The 24,031-nt window shown below is 29.3% G+C and overlaps 1 protein-coding gene across 6 annotated transcripts in view; it reads right to left on the reverse strand.

Moving 5' to 3' along the window:
• The window catches only part of LOC117177557 (triple functional domain protein), a 293,847-nt gene that overhangs the window by 118,962 nt on the left and 150,854 nt on the right, over positions 1 to 24,031 (reverse strand). For all 6 annotated transcript variants that reach the window (XM_033368361.1, XM_033368360.1, XM_033368359.1 and 3 more), the window contains one exon: positions 13,948 to 14,269. In XM_033368361.1, the coding sequence (XP_033224252.1) occupies positions 13,948 to 14,269 (322 nt within the window). The remainder of the gene's footprint in view (positions 1 to 13,947; positions 14,270 to 24,031) is intronic.

Below are 24,031 nucleotides of genomic sequence, written 5' to 3' on the forward strand. Positions count from 1 at the left end.
AGGTGCCATTCAGCTTTCGGCACGGTTTTCACACCTCCGCTTGGGGGTTAATTCCTTCGGGACCACCCCTGGACAATTGTCCGCGACTGCCTATTTATTTATTGCATCTCATTAATTATCTTTTAAACATATTTACCATTGCCCCTTAAAATATATACTTTTCTGTGTAGAAAAAATCATTTTCTTGATTAAAAATTCATATTTTAAAAATAAAGATTTAACTATTTGTTTAAATATTCAACTCATCCATTTTTCGTCAGTTCATGTAATTTGTTCAAAATTCATCTTCATTAGTTAAAAAATCCAATTGATGTTTTTTTAATTAAAAATTTAGTTGCGAATCAATTTTTTATTAATCAACCATGTAAATGTTCAATTTTGTCTAAAAAATGATATTTGGTAATGGAAATTGATCTTTCCTGGTTGAAAATTCATGTATTTTATTTCAAATTCGTCGTTTTTGGTCAGAAATGATTATTTGTGGTTAAAAATAAAATATTTTGTTAAAAATTCATACTCTAGTTTTAAATGGAACTATTTGGTTAAAAATTTAACTATTTTTCTAAAAATTATCTTCTTTTTCAGTTGCGAATCAATTTTTTTTTAACCAACAATGTAAATGTTCAATTTTTTCTAAAAAATGACATTATTTTATTAAAAATTGATCTCTTCTAGTTGAAAATTCATGTATCTTATTAAAAATTCTACCTTTTTGGTCAGAAATTATTATTTGTATTTGAAAATTAAATATTTGGTTAAAAATTCATATTTATTAGTTAAAAAATCGAATTACTTGGTTGAAATTAAATCGTTTTGTTCAAAATCTATTTTTTAAAGATTTACCTCCTTAATTGACAATTTAACTATTCCAATTAAAAAGTTAATTTTCTGCCGTTAAAAAATCATTTTTTGTCTTGAACTCTATTGTTTAAAATAAATTTTTTTATGCTTACTCATTTTAGTTGCAAAAAAAGCACTTTTTTTAAAGAGAAATATATTTTTTTCAATTCTCTTCTTTTTTGGTTGAGAATCAATTTTTTTTATCTAACAATATAAGTATTAAATTTTTTGTAAAAAATTATATTTTTTATTGAAAATTGACTTTTTCTATTTGAAAATTCATGTATCTTATTAAAAATTCTTCTTTTTTGGTCGTAAATTATTATTTGTGGTTGAAAATGAACTATTTGGTTAAAAATTCAAATGTTTAATTTGGAAATTGAACTACTTGGTTAGAAGTTAAACTAGTTTGTCAAAAATCCATTTTTTTCAAGATTCACCTCCTCGGTTGGAAATTTAAAAATTCAATTTATAGAAAATTAATCTTCTGGGTTAAACTCTATTGTTGAAAATTCATTTTTTTATGATTCATCACCATTTTAGTTGAAAATATGGTTATAAATTCAATTGTTTGATTCTAAATTAATCTGGTTTCGTTGAAGATTCAAAAATTTGGTAACAAATTAAACAATTCGGCTGAAAATGAACTTTTTTCTTAAAAATTCATATCCTTGGTTTAAACTGAACTATTCGGTTAAAAATTAAACTATTTTAAAAAGAATGATTTTTTTGTTGAAAATATAATTATTTAATTAAAAAATCGTCATTTTTAGTTAACAAATGAACAACTTGGTTGGAAGTTGAACTAGTTTGATAAAAATTTATATTTGTTTAAGATTCACCTCTTTAGTTTACTTTTTTGAAGAAAATTTAATTTGTTTTCGTTAAAAATTAATTTTTGATCTGAAAATTCCACTATTACATTTTTTGTTAGAAATGTGTTCTTTATAAGTTGAAAATTCAAAAATTGTGTAGAAAATTAATCTTGTTTATTATAATTAAATTCTAAATGAATTATAAACTAAAAATATAGAATAGAATTAAGCTGGTGATGGTTATTGGAAATGATTGATCAGCCTCAATCTAGATAAATTTATTTGCTAATTAATTCCAAGCAATTACGGCAACCGCAAATTATCTGAACAGCAATAACGACATCCAATGAGTAATTTCCAGTACTGATGGATCAATTTGCCACGGTGTAAATTTATCGAGTATTTGAATGAATTCAACTTGAGCTCCTGATTAATTCGCATTATGGAAGTTCTCAAACTTATTTTGCATGTTTATCGAGTTTATCGAAAGTGCAGGAAGCAATAACTGAGAAACTTGTAATGGCTTTAGAATCGAAGATGTTTTTATTTTAATTAGTATCCGGATGGAATATTAGTGTCTTAAAATTTTGAGGCCCGCCGAAAAATTCATTTTCGAAATTCCCTGGTTTTTCCCTGAACAATTTTTTTCTAACTATTAATAATCAAAGAGCAGCATTTTAATCTTGCAACTAAAAACTATGCCTTTTTAACAAAATACTTGAATTTCTAATCAAATAAATCAATTTAAAAAAATGGTTAAATTTTCAAAGTTAGATTTTCAACAAAATAATTAAGCTTTAAAAAAAAGTTGAATTTTAACCAAATTGTGTTTAATAGTGTTTAAACCAAAAAGCATGTTTTTTTGATAATTCTTCTTTTCTTGTAGAAAAAATATCTTTAAGATTAAATAATAAATCTACTTTTTGGTTGGAAATTCAATACTGTGTTTGAATGTTGTAATATTTTCTTACTGCTTTTTTTCTGAGTGAAGATTCATGAATTTTGTTGAAATTTAGTCTTTTTTGGTAAAAATGTAATCTTTTAGATTAAAAATTAATCTGCTTTTGTTGAAAATTCATCCTTTTAGATAAAAATTCAATAATTTTATTATAAATTCAATTTTGTATTTGAAAGTTTATAATTTTGTATTTAAAATTCAACTGTTTGGTAGCAAATTTGTTTTGTTTTGACAAATCAACAATTTGGTAGAAAATTAAACTATCTGGTTGAAAATTAAACTATTTATTTGAAAATATAACTATTTTATTGCAACTTCATTTTTTTGTTGTATAAGATTAATTTTTCTACCTGAAAATGTAGCTATTTCATTTTTGGATAAAAATTTATATTTTTCGTGGAAAATTTGTCCTTCCTGATTGAAAATTAACTTGCTTGTTGAATATTCTTTTCCGGTTTTTCAAAGTCAACTTTTTTCTAAAAAAAATTCACTTTTTAGCTTGAGTACTAAACCAATTGTTGAAAACTCGTCTATTTAAGGAGAAAATAGTTCTTTTTTATTTGAAAATCCATCGATTTGTTTGAGGATTCAACTAGTTTGTTCAAAAATTAATTATTTGGTTAAAAATTCAACTATTGGTTTAAATTCATCTTTTTTCTATTGAAAATTCAACTGCTCTGTTGAAAAGTCGTCTTTTTAAAAAGAAAATTCATCTTTTATGGTGGAAACGTCATCCTTCTTGGCTGAAAATGAACTTTTTTGTCAAAAATCCAACTTTTTGTGTTGAAAATTCAACTCTCTCGTAAAAAATTGGTCTCTTTGGCTTAAACATTCAATTATTTGATTAAAAATGTAACTTATCAATTTTGTTGTGTCGATAATTCTGCTATGTCACGTGACCAATTACAGGATTCATATTCGTCGGCATTGTAATTTGAAAAATATAAACATTGTGTTGAAATTTCGGGAAGAATTCAAAATAAGGGCACTTCAGCCTGGTCCATCTGAGTTTTGATTATGTTCTAATAGTGCAATTTTATTAATTTTTAATTAGAAATGTATTTCAGAGCAGGGTTTTAGAGCCCTAGTTAAAATAGAATTAATAAAATTGCATGATTTAAACAAAATAAAAATTCAAAGAGGCCACACATACCCCTTATATATTGGAAATTATTTTCCAAAATTTCAACACAATATATTAATTTTTAGGATGTCATAGTTCCTGGCAGAAACCCTTTGGGTGTCCGTCCGTTATAATTTTTTTCCAAGGAGGGCTAGTGAGGTCAAATGAATAGAGGTGTAAAAGGAGAAATAATGGAAGAGGAAGTAGGGGAAATGAGGGGCGAGTAGGATAAATTAGGAATGGGAAAAGTCTAATTAAGATAAAGTAAAGGAAGAGATTAGAAATTAGGATGAGTAGTGAAGGGATGTCATGGCTGGGAAAGGAAAGTAGGGGAAGGAGATGTTAGCTAGGGAATCGAGAAGAGGGGGAAATAGAGGAGGAAGATGGGTTGGGAGGGTGACGGCGAAAGAAGTTAGGGTTAAGGAATTAGGAAAATGCAGTGTGAGTATTGGGAGGTGAGTATATGGAGGTGAATATTGGGATGTGAGTATTGTGGGGCGAGTATTGGGATGTGAGTATTGTGATGCAAGTATAAGGATGTGAGTATTTGGAGGTGAGCATTGGGATGCGAGTATAGGGAGGTAAGTATTAGGAGATAATTATTCTCAGTTGAATATTGAGAAGTGAGTATTGGCAGACGATTATGAGTTGTGAGTATCGAAAGGCGAGTAATGAAAGGTGAATATTATAAGATGAGTATTGTGAGGTAAGTATTGAGAGGTGATTAATGTGACGTGGGCATTGAGAGGTGAGTATACTGGGCAAGTATACGGAGGTGAATATTGAGATGTGAGTATTGTGAGATGAGTATTAGGATGTGAAAATTTGGAGTTAAGTATCGGAAGGCAAGTATTGGGAGGTGAGTATTGTGATGTGAGTATTTGGAGGTGAGTATTTGGAGGTGAGTATTGTGAGGTTAGTATTGGGAGGTGAGTATCAGGAGGCGAGTATTGTGAGGTGAGTATTATGAAGTGAGTAATTGAGGGGTAAGTTTGAATCAATTAATGTTTCAATTGTCTACGAAATTAATAATGAATAGGCCAACTTCACGCTTTTTACTGTGCAAAGCTAAGAAAGGAAGGAAGGTAATTTTAGTTCAAGCTATCAATAACCCTCAAGTAATCAATTTGTGGATGCAAAGGTCGGCTAATCGGAATACCTTTGACACCAGAAGTAGGTGTCGTGGGGTGCGTGTCGAGAGTGAATTGGCTAGGTCGCGCAACTGCCGGTTTCGTTCAGAAGCTGTGAACTAGTCAAGGACACGTTTGTACTGCTTGGCTGCCTGGTGCGTATTGATCGAATACGTACGTCGTAAAGCCGGTTGCGGCTTAGCCCCCACCCCCTAAGACGATAAACTACGGACGCTACCAATTTTGGGCTATTTTTGACCTCCCCCCTAAAGTAACCTAGCCGTCGGCGAAAGACGAATTCCACGTTTATTCCGCGTTTTTTTTCAGTTTATAGTGAGTTCAGTTGCCAAATCATTAAAAAAAATACCACGAATTCGTGACATTATAAGATAATTAATTGTATAAACAAATAAAAATTGTTGAAATAATAAGATGTAACTTATAAAAATAAGATTTAAACACGCTTTGAAAATTGTTTTTAAAAAAACTAGCAAGAAAGTACAATTTTCTAGCTTTGCTGATAAAAAGTTGGATTTACGCAAAAATAAATTGTTTAAGGAATAAGAAAACAAAAGGGTTTACACAAAATCTTATAAATGAGATCAAACAATTTCAGATTTGTCCAAACGCACGAATTTTTAAGAAAACAGTTAAATTGTCGATCAGAATATATAACTTCAAAAAAAAAATGTTTAAAACAATTAAATTTTCAACAAAACAGAGAAATTGAAAAAAGAGCTGTTGAATTTGCAAACTTCCGAATTTTCAGCAACTTAATTCAATTTGCTACGAGAGATGAATTTACAACTAAAATGATGCATTTTTTGATTTAGAAAGTATATTTTCTACCAAAAATGATTAATTTACAATTAAATATATGAAATCAATTTTCAACCAAAAAAAAATTTAATTTTTAACTAAACAGTATAAATTTTAACTAAAAAGACGAATTTTTTATCAAAAAGGTAAATTTTTAACTAAATACATGGTTTTTCAACTAAAAAGGGTCAATTTTTAACCAAATAGATAAATTTTACAATAAAAACAATGAATTTTTAACCAAGAGATGAAGTTTTCACAAAAAAAAATGAATAAGCAACGAAAAATATAATAGTTGATATTTAAAACTAAAAACATTGTCATTTAAAATCCAAAAGTTTAACTAAATCAAAAGATATGGATTTTCAACCAGATAAAAACCACTTCTAATTAAAAATATAATGTTTCACCCAAAAATAGAATAGTTAAATTTTTAAGCAAAAAAATATTTATGAAAAAAAAAGTGTTCAACAAAAAAGTTTAACCTTTTATCAAATTGATGAATATTCAAAGCAAAAATATTACTTTTTACAAAGAAGAATAATTTTCTACCAATAACCGAAATAAAATATTTTATAATTAAATAGTTGAATTTTTAACCTAAATGACGAGTTTTCTACCAAAGAGATGAATTTTGCACCAAAAACAATGATTTTTTAAACATCAATTGAATTTTTTACCAAAACAGATTAGCTCGCAACGAAAAATATAATAGTTGATATTTCAGCCTGAAAACATTTTTATTTGAAATCCAAAACAGTTTAACAGAATCAAAAGATACGGATTCTCAATAAGAAAAAAAAGCCATTTCTAATTAAAAATATAATTTTTCACCAAAAAAAATGGAAGTTGAATAAATAAGTTTACAAAAATCATTCTCAACCAAAAAGAAAGAAAGATATTCCAACAAAATAGTTCAATTTTTTACCAAATATATGAATTTTTAACTAAAATGATGAATTGTCAGCAAAAAAAGGAATTTTCAAGAAAAAAAATTTCAAAATTCAGTGCAATAGTTGAATTGTCAAATCAAAAAGATGTTTTTTGCCACAAATATTAATTGACTGCCAAAAATATGAACTTCCAACTAAACACAAGAATTTTCAATAAAAAAAGAGAAATTTTCAATAAAAAATGGAATCGTTAATTTTTCATTTAAAGAAATTAATTTCTAACCAAAAATGAAACGAATTTTTAACTAAATATTTTAACTTTTTACTAAAAAGATGAATTTTTAACTAAAAAAAAATGGTTAAGACATTTTTGCTGTGAAAGTACACTTTGAATCTTTAATATCAGATTCAAAAAAGTTGGCAATTTAAGTTAAATATTACAGAATCTTTTATTGAACGACACGCTTAATATTTCTGTATTAACCAATCAATTGTAATTAAAATATTTTATTACCTTTTAAGTCCCATATAATAATATTGTGCATAATATTGTGCAATATACTCGAATGAGTACTCGCGCACTGCGGCCCTACCGCGGCAAGAGAAACTCCATGAGCTCTACATTAATAACGGTTTGGGATGCTCTTAAATTATATTAAATTAAAGTAACTAGGAAAAAAATATAAAAAAATGGAACTGACTATTTTGTATAGGATAATAATGAGTATTTATTAAATAAAAAGAAAAATCAATAGGAGTTTCTAATTTGATCTTATATTACTGGAACTTCAAGTTTGTCTTCAATTTGACCCCTTTCGGCTTTTATCAGAATACGGCATAAGTGTCGTTTTTCTAAATTCGGCTCAGCTCCCAGAAGAAGTGTTTATTTCTCCTTTACTAAGGCCTGAGTCTCAAACGACTATATGAGAGAATGAAGATGAATGAAAGAAAACCGAGCAAAGGGTCTCGGAACTCTCAAGCGCAGTTGTTGCGGATGTGTAACTTTAATCCTTGAATTAAACTGCCTAGTGGAATTCAAACAAAAACAGGTTGCTTTAGTATTTAACTCACCACGTTTAATTATACGTTCTAAACTGAATTTACCCTGAGAACACCTACAGCGAAAACAAGACAAAAAATGAGATAAAATTAGAAAATAATTTAGGAACAAAGATGAAATCATCTAGAAATCCGATTATTATTAAAAAAGCATGCCGCCATTTTCGATTAATATCTTGAAACTATCTCGCAACTATAGTTGTCTGGAAACCCGCATTCGTAATTGGATGAAGGTCTCGTTTCTTGTTTCCGTTTAAAATGAAAAATCGGTAAAAAGAGAGATAATGTGTTCAGTTCAAGAAACATAATAAAGGTTTCAAAAAATCAAACTTTTCCCCTAAAACTTCTTTAAAAAAGTGGCATATTCACTTGACCATCATAAGGACTTTTTAAGGGCAGTTTGGCATTTTTTTATAATCCGGATTTTATACTTAAGGATGATTTATCAAGCTGGGGAGAACTGAAGAGGAAGATTTTATACTTAGGGGTGATTTTTTGAGCTGGGACGAGCTGGAAAAGGGGATTTTAAGCTTAGGGGTCATTTTTGGGACTGGGGAAATCTGAATAAGAAGATTTGATACTTAGGGGTCATTTTTGGAACTGTTGAGAGCTGGATAAGGGAATTCTACATTTATGACACTTAAGGGTAATTTCTGGGACTTTGGAGAGTTGAATAAGGAAATTTTACACTTCAATGTAATCTTTGGGGCTGGTAAGAGCTGGACGATGGAATTTCACACTTAGGGGTGATTGCTGGGGCTGAGAGAACTAAACAGAAAAACGTTATACTTAGGGGTAATTCTTGGAGATGGGAAGGGCTGGAAAACGGGATTTTACACTTAAGGTTAATTTGTGGAGCTTTGGAGAGCTGAAAAAGGAAATTTTACACCTGAAGATCATTTTTGTGGCTTGTAAGAGTTGGAAAAGGGAATTTTAAACTTAAATAATTTTTGGGGTTGAAGAGCGCTGGACAAGGAAATTTTACTTTAAAGTGCAATTTTTGGTACCAAAGAGAGCTGGAAAAGGAGACTTCAAACTTAGGATGATTTTTGAGGCTAGGAAGAGCTGGAAAAGGAAATTTTAGACGTAGTATCAGTTTTGGGGCCAGGAAGAACTGGACAAGAAAATTTTACATTTAGAGGTTATTTTTGGAGTGAAAGATAGCTGAAAGAAGGGATTTTAAACATTGGATGATTTTGGGGACAGATAACAGCTGAATAAAGGGATTATACACTTAAGGTGATTTTTGGGACCAAAGAGTGCTGAAAAAGAAGATTTTAAAATTAGAATGATTTTTGGGGCTGGGAAGAGTTGGAAAAGGGGATTTTACGCTCAGGGGTGATTTCTGGGGCTGTGGAGAGCTGGAAAAGGGGACTTTACACTTAGAGGTGATTTTTGGGGCTGGGAAGAGTTGGAAAAGGGGATTTTACGCTCAGGGGTGATTTCTGGGGCTGTTGAGAGCTGGAAAAGGGGACTTTACACTTAGAGGTGATTTTTGGGGCCAAAGAGTGCTGAAAAAGAATATTTTACATATAGAATGATTTTTGGGGCTGGGAAGATTTGGAAAAGGGGATTTTACGCTTAGAGGTGATTTCTGGGGCAGTGGATAGCTGGAAAAAAGGACTTTACACTTTGAGATGATTTTTGGGGCTGGGAAGAGTTGGAAAAGGAGATTTTACGCTTAGAGGTGATTTCTGGGGCTGTGGAGAGCTGGAAAAGGGGACTTTACACTTCGGGGTGCTTTTCGGGGACAAAGAGTGCTGAAAAAGAATATTTTACACATAGAATGATTTTTGGGACTGGGAAGATTTGGCAAAGGGGATTTTACGCTTAGAGGTGATTTTCGGGGCCAAAGAGTGCTGAAAAAGAAGATTTTACGCATAGAATGATTTTTGGGGATGCGAAGATTTGGAAAAGGGGATTTTACGCTTAGAGGTGATTTTTGAGGCCAAAGAGAGCTGGGAAAGAGGATTTTACACTCAGGATGATTTCACTGCCCTACATGAGTTTTGGGAATGAAGATGGCACCCAGTGTTTTTAAATGGATTTTTCATGCTGAACACGAATCTGGGTTCAAAAACTTCCCATCACATCACGTTTTTGAGAATATAAAGGTTGAAATAAGCCCTTTCAAATGAGCCGTATGCCAAATTAATCGTATGCACCCATAGAGCAGGGCGTGGGTTTTTGTCTAGGGGTGGAGGACGAAAATGAAAACAAAAAGGATTTTATCATTCTTACACCCACGCCCAGGCATAATAAAATGTGCAGTGCTTTCAAAGGTTTTAAGGGTCGCTGGTTACGAATATGCAGTTACATTTAAAAAATTCAAAATGGCGGATCTTATATGGCACTGCACATTTTATTATTCCTGGGCGTGGGTGTAATTATGTGAAAATCCTTTCTGTTTTCATTTTCTTTCTCCATCCCTAGACTAAAACACACCTCCCGCTCTAAGGGAGCACGCGATTAATTTAATATAGGGTTCATTTGAAAGGGCTTCTTTCAGCCTTTCATTTCTGGTATAAGCGAAGTTTGTAGCACGCCATGTTTCAGCTTTACAATTTTTTAAAAATGGCTAAAAACGTTTTAAGGGATTTCAACCATTATTTTCTCAAAAACGTGACGTGATGGGAATTTTTTGATCCCAGATTCGTGTTCAACACGAAAAATCCATTCGAAAACACTAGGTGCTTTCTTATTCGCATTAAAGAAATTAAAATTTTCAGGGCAGTGTTTTTGGAGCTGGGACGAGCTGGAAAAGGGGACTTTACACTTAGGGGTAATTTCTGGGGTTGAGGAGAGCCGGAAAAGGCGATTTTACACTTAGAGAAATTTCTCGGTTTGGGGAGAGCTGAAAAAGGGGATTTTACAATTAGGGGGATTTTATGGGGCTGGAGAGAGCTGGTAAAGAGGACTATACACTTAGGGAGTGATTTTAGGGACCAAAAAGAGCTGCAAAATAGTATTTTATACTTAGGATGATTTTTGGGACTGAGAAGAGCTGGAAAAGGGATTTAACACTTAGGTGTGATTTCTGGGGTTGGAAAGAGCTAAAAAAGAGGATTTTACACTTAGAGGAAATTTCGGGGGTTGGGGAGAGCTGGAAAAGGGGACTATACGCTTAGAGGTGATTTTTATGGTCAAAGAGAGCTGGAAAAGAGGATTGTACACTTAGAGTGATTTTTGGGTATGGGAAGGTCTGGAAAAGAGGATTTTACACTTATCAGTAATTTCTGGAGGGGAGGGGGCTGGAAAAGGGGATTTTACACTTGCGGGAAATTTATGGAACTGGGAAGATCAGTAAAAGGGGACTATACATTTAGGAGTGATTTTAGGGGCCAAAAAGATCTGGAAAATAGTATTTTATACCTAGGGTGATTTTTGAGACTGTGAAGAGCTGGAAAAGGGATTTAACACTTAGGGGTAATTTCAAGGGTTGGCGAGAGCTCAAAAAGGGGGATTTTACACTTAGGGGAAATTTCTGGGGCTGGGAGAGCTGTAAAAGGGGACTATACACTTAGGAATAATTTTAGGGGCCAAAGAGAGCTGAAAAGTGGGATTTTAAACTTAGGGTGATTTTCGGGGCTGGGAAAAGCTGGACAAAAGGATTTTACACTTAAAGTGATTTTGGGAATTCTGGATAGCTGAAAAAGGGGATTTTACACTTTAAGCGATTTTTGGGGACTGGGGAGCATATTAAAATTTCGATTAAAGTGAAGATATGTAGTTTAATCTGAAAATGGAGAATAATACTAAAATTTAAGTCTATTTCTTGAAAAACAGTTCATGAAAACTGTATATATGTAAGACCTTATAAAATAACAAGTGGCAGTTGGTTGCGAAAGAATATAAAATAGCCTTAAGCTATACTACTTTCGTATTCGATTACTCAAGGTTTCAAATGTAATTCCGATTTCGAAATATTTTTACGCACTAGAAATTATGTAAGAGTAAAGCAATGTTTAAACCTGAAAAGCTTCAGAGTTTAAAAATATAAGATAACTTACACTTTCGAATTTTGATCACTTAAAATTTCTTTGATTTCAATCAAATATATTTTGTTATTTACAGCAAATTTTCTAGACTAAGACATATAGTTGTGTAAAAAATCATTTTAATAATTCGTTTATTTTGTTTTACACCGAAAATATCTGAATATAAAATATTCGAAACTGGACGGAGGAAACTTAGAAACCAAAAATATAAAGTTTCAACAGAAAAGTTATTTTCCATTTAATAGTTGAACTTCATACCAAAATAGTTGAATTTTCAGCCCAGAAAAAAATTTTCCACGAAGAAAATTAGTTTTATATCCAAAAAGACGATTTAAAAAAAAATACATGAACTTTCAGTCAAATAGTTGAATTTTCAACTATTCTAAACAAAAAATGTAATAGTTCTCATTTGAACTAAAATATACTTAAATTAAAAATAAAAAACAGCAGAATTCAATAACAAAAAACGAATTTTCAACCAGAGTTGAATCCTTAATCAAAACAGATTAATTTTCAACCAAACAGCTGTATTTTTCACCGAAGTAGATTAATTTTCAAACTACAAAGAAAAATTTGCAACTAAAAAAGATGTTTCAGTGAGGAGCAACAAAATTTAACGAAATATTGTGAATTTTTTCAAGAGAAGTTTCTATGAAAAAATTGAATTTTCAATACGAAAATACGAGTTTTCAACAAAAACGCAACTTTTTAATAAAACAGTTAAATTTTAATCCAAGGAAATGAGATTTCGATAAAAAAAAATGTTTACAAAATAGTTAAAATTAGAACCACATAGTTGAGTATTTAACCAAAAAGGATGAATTTTGACCAAAATAGTTTAATTTTTATCAAAATAATTAATTTTTTGACCAAAAGTGAAAAAAACATTTTAATTTAAAAAAAATTAACTTTCAGCCAAAAAATATGACTTTTCCATAAAAAAATGAATTTTTAATCCAAATGACGAATCTTTGATCCAAAAAGAAAAATATTCAACAAAAAACTTTAATTTTCTACTAACAAAATGATTTATTGTCAAAAAAATTCAGAGAATCAACCACATTGTACCATAAATTAAAAAAATAATATCAAAACAAAACTATAAAAGTAGACTTTTCAACTAAAAATATTGAACTTTCAACCGAAAAAATTTGTTGTCAGTTCGAAAAATATATTAAAAATTATTGTTCGTTTTGTGTCATTTGAAAACTTTTCTATTAAAAAGATTTAACTTTCAACCAAAAAATTTCTTGTCAGTTAGCAAAATATATTAAAAATTATTTTTCTTTTTACGCCAATTGAAAAATGTTCTTGAGATCTACCTTTTTGAATTTTCGTCTAATAAAAAAAACATGTTCAGGATATTTTTAAACATATTTAATTTCTAATAAAAAATGTCGCCTGAGATTTCTTAATCCGTTAATTAAAATTAAAATAGTTTTTACAATTCTTTGAAAATTTTGCAAAAAGCGAAAATTATATAACTTTTTCGATTTTCATCGATTTTAAATACTTCAAGGTTATGTAATTGGTTTATCTTTTTTTCATCTGCCAGAAAGTCAGACAGAAATCTCTGAAACTTAAGAAAACAATTTTTTAACTAAAAAATCCATTAAATTTGTAAACTTTATTTAAATTAATCTAATTAAAGAACCTAACCCTCATTTCGAAACTCTAAAAATTTGTATCCGAAACTAATTCGATTGATCAAGTTCTTAAAAAGTTAGCGTAACTATAACATTCAGGTAAGTAGTATACCTGCCGGTTCGGTGACAGGTGATAATGGTTCGTCTCCGTGCTAAGATATGACATTTAGCAGGGACCTACATAACCGACTTATAATAGGATAAGAATCTACATTGCCGACATTGTCTGCCGTCGATTAAGTAGGGACATAAATAATTTTCAGTGGGTAAACCAAGAATACAGTTCCTTATGCACCTGAAGTAGAACTCTAGATTACCTCCAGTCGGTAAAGTAGAAAAATGAGATTGCCTTCAGTCGGCAAAGTAGAAAATTAGATTGCCTTCAGTCAGCAAATGAGAAAACTAGATTGCCTTCATTCGGTAATGTAGAAAATTACATTTTCTTTAGTCGGCAAAGTAGAAAATTAGATTGCCTTCAGTCAGTAAAGTAGAAATTTATATTTCCTTCAGTCGGTAAAGTAACAAAAGAATATAATATATTACGTGAAAAAGGGACAAAAAACCGGAATTCTTTTTAAAAAAGGGGTAAAATTGTGAATTTTGGCTGATCTTCGGTGGTTTCCTGTGGATTTTTTTTATATTTTTTTTTATAAAGTCATTACTCACCGGTATCTTCGGAGGTGACGGAGGTCTGTTGCGTGAGTTGAACGCCAGTCTGTGCGGGCGGCTTCCTGGACGGCGATGTTTTACAAGATGATGTGGGCGGTTGTTTAAGGGCGCTCGTGGGCACAAGACCCTCAGGGGGAGACTCGACCTGACCCGGTGCCGAAGCCAACCGCACGAGGGTCCATTCGGCTCCTATGCTGCTGGTACTTCCGCTTCCGTTCTCCAGAACCTCAACTTGTTGACCCTTGCTGACCGTCAGCTCCCGGGTACCGGGCGCTGCCGAATGATCGGCGACAACCCACATCATTTCGGTCACTCCAGTCTGAAAAAAAAGCTGGTGGAAATTCTAGAAGGATTTTTGAAAAAAAAAAAATCAGTTTCAACAAAGGTTTCACTTCCGATTCCACCTATAAGTGAGATCAAAATTGTAAATCCACTACCGTAATGGGGATTTCAAGAAGTGAAGAAATTTTTAGTAAATTTATTAAAATTCTAGCAAACTTAACACAAATTTTAAAACAGTGTCCTCCAAACAGTGAAATTGTATCGATTTTTTAACGAAAATAGGGGAATAAATTATTTTTAATAAAATTCATGTAGATATTTTATTAAGGCATGTGACATGCCAAAAGTCAGATATCTAAAAAAAAAATAGTTTTTCTATGATTTTAAGGATCAAAATATTACAATTTATGTCATTAATTATTTTGTATCATGTTCTTTGCAAGTGAATTCTTTCTGACCGTCGCTTCCTACCAAATTTTGAAAAATGATTGCATTTTAATAAATGATGGCTTATTGATCCAGAAAAACATCCCTTTACAACTCTGTTTCCAATTTTGAAAGTAAATTTTTATATAGCTGAAATCGTTTGAACAATTTTTTTAGTAAAGAATCTTTTTTACTTTAAATGACGTTTTACATTGCTAAGATTTGAAGTCGAAATACGGTGAAATGGTGAAATATCGAAGAATGTTCAATTTAGTTCAACGTTAAGGTCAACTTTCAAACAAAAGAGGCGATTCTTTTTAAGTTTAATTTTTAACCAAATAGTTAAATTTTAAATATGAATTTTTAACAACAACAAAATTTATTTTTAAACCAAAAATAGGAATATTTAACCAAACGGTAACATTTTCAAACAAAAAAGCTTAAATTTTGACCAAAACAGATGAACTGTCAAGTTAAAGACTTAGTTTCTACAAAGCCATTAGTTTTCAAATAAATAGTTGAATTTTCTCCCAAAATAGTTGAATTTTCAACCAAAAGATGAAGTTTCTACCGTAAGAGACGAATTTTTAAAAATGTAAACAAATTGTCAACCGAGAGACAAATTTTCCACACAAAAAAAATGATTTTTTACAAATTAGTTAAATGTTCAACAAAATAATTAAATCTCCAGACAACGGCGATAAATTTTGATTAAAAAATATCATAGCAGACTTTTCAATTAAAAAGAATGAACTCTCAACTATTCAAAAATTAATTTTGAATCCAAACGGGCTATAATCTATATAATATTCAAGAAAACAGTTGAATTTTCAACCAAAAAAGACGGATTTTAACAACAAAAATAATAGAGAAATTTTTAGAAGATGTATTAGTGTCCTCAAAACAGGGGAAATGGGGCATTTTTTACGAAAATAGGAAAATAAATTATTTTAAATAAAATTAATGTAGTTGAATTTTCAGACTAAAAAGATAAATTTTGAAATAAAATAGTTAAATTTACAACTAAAAAAGATTTTTTAGTCAAGAAATAAAAAATGCAAGCAAACAACTGATGAATTTTTAAGCCAAAAGGACAAACTTTCTACGAAACAGTTAAATTTTCCAATTCAAAATATAAATTTTAAACAAAAATTTAATTTTCAACAACATAGTTTAAGCTTCTATTGGTTTCTAAATTTCCAAGCCAAATATTAAAATTTCAAGCCAAAAGACGAATTTTACAACAATAAAAAAACAGTCGAATTTTTTAATTCAACTGTATATAAAATAGTTAAATTTTTAAATAAATAAAATCAATTTTCACAAAAAATTGAATAGTTAAATTTTTAGTTAACAAAAAATTTCTACTAAAAGAGACGAATTTTCAACACAAAAAAAATTGATTTTTAACGAATTAGTTCAACTTTCAACAAAATAATTAAATTTCTAAACAACGGAGATGAATTTTGAATAAAGAATATCACAGTAGACTTTTCAATTAGAAAGAATAAACTCTCAACTATTCAAAAATGAAATTTCAATCCAAAGGGGCTGTAATATATGAGTATATAATATTCAAGAAAATAAATGGATTTTCGACCAAAAAATATTAATTCTCAACGAATCGTATCATAGTTGATATTTCAACCAAATAAGATTTTAATTTGGAATTAAAAGCAAATAAATTACACTGAAAGGACAAATTTCTAATTAAATAGCTGAATCCTCAACCAAAACCGATTTATTTTCAACATTAATTAACCAACATTAATTTTTAACAAAATGTATGCATTTTCAACAAGAAAAGGTTAATTTTTAATTTAAAATATCACTCAAAGTTTAATTATCAATGAAATACATAATTTTTTAACCCAATAGATGAAACGGAGACGAAAAAAAGATATATTTTCAACAAAAAATTGAAGAGTTAAATTTGCAATTTAAAAAATTAATTTTGAGCAAAATAGTTTGATTTTCAAACAAAAATATCAACCTTCAACCAAAAAATGAAATTTTACAAAATTATTTTTCAACTTTCCACATATCAGTAGAATTGTCGACCAGAAAAAATGACTTTCGAGAAAAAAGTTGCATTTTCAACAAAATAATTACATTTTTAGCCTACAAAGATGAATTTTCAACCAATTAGTTCAGCTTCCAAAAAAATGTAAAAGTTGATATTTCAGTTAAGAAAGATTTTAATTTTATACAACAAAAAAACAGATGAATTTAACCAAAAAAATCCTTTAAGAACCTTCTTTAAAGTCAAATTAAAAAAAAAGTACACACAAAAAGAAATTGTAAAAGAAATTTGATATAATAGTTTTTAACATACAATGTAGAAAATTTCGCATTGTGGTCTGCGCCCAAATGTGGAGGGTAATGCAAAGACCGAACGCGGAGCGCGAGGTAAATACATTATCGAGCGCGGAGCGCAAGATAAATACATTATCAAGCGCGAAGCGCGAGAATGAACAGTCGCGCGCCCTAGGAGCACATTTTTTTATCTTTATTTGTTATCACTTAATTTTTTATTACTGCTCGATTTCAACTACGCTACTCTGTCCAATGAATAATGCAGAGATGCCGTTAGAACACAAAAATAGAAAACGAATTGCTTCCTTTATTTCGAAAGCTTCGCTGTTTTTCTTTATATCGGCTAATCTCCACGACATAATTTCTGCCACAGTTTTTCCAGATTTAAAACATTCATGAAGGTGATAAGGTCATCTATTTTCGAAGTGACAACAACGAAACGCAATTTTTAAACATTCTGTTTTTTTTTTACAATAATCCCAAGATTTTAAACATAAATTTAAACAAATTAATTCATATTATAATACAGTCTGCCCATTTGAATTGCAAAAATCTTCTCATCTTTGTTTCAGGTCAATTTTGAGCACAACAAAGTTTCTGAATGCTCGTAAAAAAAAATTATTTTCTGGAAGTCCATAAAAATTATATCTTGTCCCATAAAAACTGAAAATATTAATAAATATCGATTAATTTTCAACCAAGCAAGATCAAATTTCAACCAAAAACGATTACTTTTCTACCATAAAAGGGAAGTTTCCTATCAAAACAGATACATTTTCTACCAAAATAGTTGCAATTTTGACCAAAAAGGATGACTTACAAAATAGTTTAAATCTTTTTTAAATAATTGAATTTTAAGCGCCTAAAATGATCTGAAAACACAGCAAATTGAACGATATATTACAAAGATATGGAAATAAATTCATTTAAATTAAATTTATTTAAGTACCATATTGATTTTTATATTAAACGCTTTAAATTCCTAAGATTTCAAGTCGAAATATATTGGATTTTCACCAAAAAAGTTGAATTTTTCATACAAAAATTTAATTTTATACAGAATAATTGATTTATTAACCAATGGGTTAAATTTTCAACAAGACAATTAAATTTTCAACCAGAAACATTGAATTTTTAACAAAAAGTTCATTTTGAATCAAGAAAGATTACTTTTCCACCAAAGAACACTATTTTTTAATCAGAATGTTTAAATTTTATATGAAAATAAAATAAATTTTCAACAAAAACAATTAAATTGTCGACCATTAAAAAGATCTTTTTTCTATAGTAGATGATTTTGCAAGTAAATCATTAAATTTTCAATAAAATAATTAAATTTTAATCCAAATGATTGATTTGTTAACCGAAATCTTCAAGAAAAATTATATTCTATCAAATTGTTGAAGTCCCCACAGAAAATTTAATTGGTAACCAAATAGTTCAAGATTTTACAAAATAGTTGAATATTGAATTCAGAAAGCCTAATTTTCAACCAAAAATAGGGTACTTAAATGTTGAGTTAAAAAGAAAATTTAAAAAAAATTAAATAAAATTGTTGAATTCTTCACAGAAATGTGAATTTTTAACGGGATAAACTTTCTACCAAAATAGTTGAATTTTCAAACAAAAAGGATGAATTTTTGAACAAAATAGAATAGATCAATTTTGAGTTGAAAAAAATTAATTTTCAACAAAAAAATAATATTTTTGATCAAGTTAGCCAAATCCTCAGCAGAAAGTTTTATTTTTAAGCAAATAGTTGAACATTTTACAAAGATAGTTGAATATTGAAGTCAGAAAGTCGAATTTTCAACCAAAAATATTATTCTTAAATTTACAGTTAAAAAGAAAATTAAAAATTTTTTTTTTAAAAACTGTTGAATGCTCAACAGAAAATTTATCTTTTGATCAAAGAATTGGCCTTTCTACTAGAAACAGAATAGTTGAATTTTCTGGACAGAAAAACGAATTTTCAACCAAAAATGGGATCGTTAAATTTTTAGTTTAAAAAAAAAACCTATTTTCAATAACATTTTTTGAATTCTCGACAGAAAATTGAATTTTTAACCAAATAGTTGAACTTTCTACCGGAAATAAAATAGTTTAATTTTCAACTCAAAAAGAACGAATTTTCAACCAAAAATAGGACAGTTTAATTTTCCGTTAAATAAATTAATTTAAAAATAAACACATTTTTAATTAAATTGTTTAATTCTCAATAGAAATGTCAATTTTTAATGAAATAGTTGAACTTTCTACCAAAATAGTTGAATTGTCAACCGAAAATTGGGTAGCTACATTTTGAGTTCAAAATAATTAAATTTCAACAGAAAAAAAGAAAGACATTTTTACAGAAAAGAGGTGGATTATGAATCAGAAATATAACTGTAGGATTTTCAAACAAAAAGAATTAACTTTGAATCTATAAAACCTATAAAAATGAACTTTTAAGCCCAAAGGACGTTTTAATTTCAAGACAGTTGAATTTTTTACTAGAAAAGTTTAAATTTCAACCAAAAGTTAATTTTCAACAAAAAGATAGGACTTTCTACCAATGACGATGCATTTTTAATCCGAAAGGAAAATTTTCTATCCAAGAGAGATGACTTTTACCCTAAAAATAGGATAGTTAGGTTTTCGGTTAAAAAAATAATTTTCACAAAATGTTTTTAATCAAATTGTTGAATTCTCAACAGAAATGTTAATTTTTAACCAAATAGTTGAACTTTCTACCAACATAGTTGAATTTTCAAGCAAATAGGATGAGTACATAAATTTTGAGTTGAAAAAAATCTTTTTTAGCAACAAAAAATATATATATATATAATATTATCAAATTGTTGAAGTTCCACAGAAAATAAAATTTATAACCAAATAGTTGAACATTTTACCAGAATAGTAGAATATTGAAATCAAAAAGCCGAATTTTCAACTAAAAATAGGATACTTAAAATTTCAGTTAAAAAGAAAATTAAAAAAAAATTCAATGAAATTGATGAATTCTCAACAGATAGATTAACTTGCCCAAAGAGTTGAACTGTCCACTAGAAATAAAATAGTTGAAGTTTTAACCCAGAAAGCCAAATTTTCTACAAAAAATAGGATAGTTAAATTTTTTCATTAAAAAAAAAACACAATAAAAAAAACAATCTTCAACCAAATTGTTGAATTCTCAACCAAAATTTGAATTTTTAACCAAATAGTAGAAATTTTTGCCAGAAATAAAATAGTTGAATTTTCAATCCAGAAAGACGAATTTTCAACCAAAAATTGAATAGATAAATTTTCAGTTCAAAAAAATTAATTTTCGACTGAAAAAAGATCAATATTTTTACACAAAAGAGATGAATTCTGAATCAAAAATATAACTGTAGAATTTTAAAACAAAAAGAAAGAACTTTGAATCTATAAAATCTATAAAAATGAATTTTCAAGCCCAAAAAGACGATCTTTTTCAAGAGAGTTCAACTTTTCACTAGTAAGTTGAAATTTCAACAGAAGGTTCATTTTCCAAAAGGAAAAAGAGTCATGCCAAAATTACCCTACTTTTGGACCTCCGCATTTTCTCGATCGATAAGTGGTTGATGTGAAAAATTATTTTATAATTAGTGGAATTTTCTATTTTTTTAATTTTCGGGGGTCTTCTCAACCCCTAAATAGGGGGTAATTTTAAAAAAGTTCAAAAAACAAAAAGCGATGCTTACTTTGGTTTTAAATGACTAGTAATTTGATACCCTTAACAAATTTTTATATTTTTTCCCTGCGTCACTAGCGAGGTCCAAAAAAATAGGCTAAAAAACAGCCTATTTTGGCGTCACTCTTTTATATGCAAATTAATTGAATTTTCAACCAAATAGTAGAATTTTGAACGAAAAGAGATGAATTCTGAACCAAAAATGAAACGGAAGAATTTTCAGTTGAAGAGAATGATTATAAAGAGGGTAAAAAAAGTTTTTTTTAAAAAGGGGTTAAGAGGGGAATTAAGGGAAAGACTGTCAAGTCTAAAGTGACAATAAGAGACAGATTACCCGTCGGAACATTGACGACTTTTCGTATCGCTCGGCGAACGGAAGTGAACTGTTTAAATGTGTTTTTTTAGCAGCTTTTATAATCCTACGAGCCACCGGTTTTCACTGATGGTGGCGCCTAGATTCAATTGCATCCATCATAGAATACGAAAATATCGACGAGCAAGAGAGGCCTCGAAATCTCAGGAAATTGAATGTAAATTGCAAAGCCATGCATCCGAGGTTGACCGAACACCATAGTGTCATGTCGTACTGGATACTGGTCGATATAGATTATTATAGAGCCAATAAATAAATATATATATATATATATATGGATGTATGCATGTCTGTATTTATGTGCGAATGTGTGTGTGTGTGTGTGGCTCTATAGAGCCATATGGTGGTTGGACGAGTCTTTTGAATTTGCAGACCGCCGGAGCGGGTAATACCTAGGTCACTTTTGCCCCTTTGGCGCTGCCGATCTCAAAACCTTCATTCGAATAGAATAGAACCCTAAAGCCACAACCCGACCGACCCTCGCCTAGCCTAGAGCCTCGTCGGCTTGGAAAATCGGCCAAGATCGAGAGAACATCGATCCATTCGCGTCCTTCGACTAGAAAAGCATTGAGATTGAAAAATCACAATGTTGCAAAACCCAACTGAACGATGAAACTCCGATCAGAGTTACTTTACTTGTTTATCCCAATTACGGAATCTAGCCAAACAAAACATTTGCCAACAAATCTCGCTGATCAACGGATAATGAAATAAAAGCAAAAAAGATTACTGCTGCATTTCGATACGAGAACTTCAACTATTTGGATCGGTCTCGTTCGCTTTCGAAACATATTCTAAAACCAACTTCTTGTGCATTCAGTTGATACCAAGTGAATGTGCGGAATTGCTGAAAATACAACCAAGAGTCCAACGACCAAATTTGTACAACCACCATCAAATATTCTTATTGCAATTGCCTTTCAAATGAAAGGTCAAAGCATCGAAAACTATTATCTGGTGATTGTGAATTCTCTTTTGTTAAAGTTCCCTTCGGCTTTAAGGCCATGTGAGGAGTGGGTCACGTGACCAGATTCCCACCTTACCGACACTTTATTTCTTAACTTATTTTCAGACTAAGTGCCTAACCGAGTTGAAAATTTGAAAAACTAAATAAGAAGCACTAAGAAAGGTGGGTCCAGTCCTAAATTTTAATAATTAAGAAAAAAAGTTTTTTTTGTAAATAATATTTTCTTGCTCATCACGTATCTTATGCTTCGCACTTGAATACGTCGAAAATGCGAACTTATCTAAAATATCTTTAATTCTGTTATATTAAATCTATATTATATTTATTTCTATACCTCGGTCTGGGGCTGCTTATTTAGATATTACAAAATAAAGTAAAAATCTTATTTTTAATGATTACTTTAATATTTGTTCCTTATTTTGCATTAAATTTAATTCTTAGCCACCCTGAAAAATATGTATATCATTTCAATAAATTTATATTACTAACATTCATAATATGCATTAGTATCGTAACAAAAGTATTTTCATTGTCTTATTTTTATCATTTAAAAAACGCATTCTATTAAGATAAGAATTATTATTAAACATTTTACTGCAACTTCTGTCGTCTTTCCATAATTTTAATTTGTTTATATTCAATGTAGAGGTAATTTATGCGAAACATGTTCTAAAATAAAATGTTATTGTATCTTGTGTCCTTTTACCGAAAAATTTATTTTTTTACTTTTAATATATTTTTATAACCAGTGTTTATAACAAACTTGTAGATATTTTTGGTTAAACATCTTTTGTCTTTTAATTTTCTATCTTTTGTCTCCTAATTTTGTTCTTCTCTTGTGTCGTTTTTCTAAAGGGAAATTTAAAAAAAAAATTAACTTATTTTTTACGATTGTAAGAAAATCTACTCGTCCTATCTAAAAAAGATTAATAACAAATTTGTCAATCTTTTTGGATGAACAGCTTTTGTCAGTTGCATGGCAAATTTAAATGAGTTTTCGGTATTTCTTGGAACAGTAACTTTTGTCTTTTTATTTTTTTTCATAGCTTTCATTGATTGTCAAGAAATTAATCTTTTTATTGTTTTTTTACGAATAAAACAAAAACTGCGCATCCGATAAAAAAATTGATATTAAAAATTTAAAGCTTTTTCTTGGATAAACAAGTTTTGCCTAATCATTTTTTATTTTTGCAGCTTGTGTTGTTCGTCCAAAAACTTAACTTTCTTATTTCTAATGTTGTTTTTTACTACTAAAAACAAAAAATACGGGTCCTATCAAAAAGTGATTAATGACAAATTTGCAGATCTTTTTAGGGTTCATAATTTCAGTTTATTCATTTTTTTTCGTATCTTGCATAGTTTGATAACAAATTGAATTTTTTGATTTTTCAATATTTTTTTTGTGCGATCAAATTTAGAATTTTGAACTTATCGACAAAATTCAAAAAGTTGTTATGATACTCTTGTAGGGCTTTCAAAAATCAACGTTTTTCTTCTCTTGACTTTTATTATATCTTGCGTTTTTGGCTTAAAATGTTCATTTTAGTTTGTTCTTTTTATTTTGAAAATGCTATAACTCTGATAATTTTCTTTTTATCGAAAAAATTTATAAGGATAAATTGTTTCAGTTTCCAAGTACTATGAATAGCCATATTTTTGGTTTAAAATTCAACTAATTTAATAAAAATTTCAACTTTAGGGTTAAAAATTAAAATTTCTGTTGATTCAACAATTTGATTGAAAAAAACTCTTTTTTAATTAATTATTTTTTTCAAAGTAAAATTCAATTATCCTATTTTTGGTTGAAAATTCATCCTTTTTGGTTGAATATTCTTTTTTTTTGGTTTGAAAATTCAACCATTTTGTTTCTGTGAGAAAGTTAAAATATTTTGTCAAAAATTAAATTTTCTGTTGAGAATTTATAAATTTTATTGAGAACATTGTTTATTTTTTGGTTGACTTTTTTTTTTACTTAAAATTTAATAATTGTATTTTTTTGAAAATTCGTCTTGCTGGTTTGAAA

Source organism: Belonocnema kinseyi, chromosome 7 (assembly GCF_010883055.1).
Source record: "Belonocnema kinseyi isolate 2016_QV_RU_SX_M_011 chromosome 7, B_treatae_v1, whole genome shotgun sequence".
Lineage (NCBI taxonomy): Eukaryota > Metazoa > Arthropoda > Insecta > Hymenoptera > Cynipidae > Belonocnema > Belonocnema kinseyi.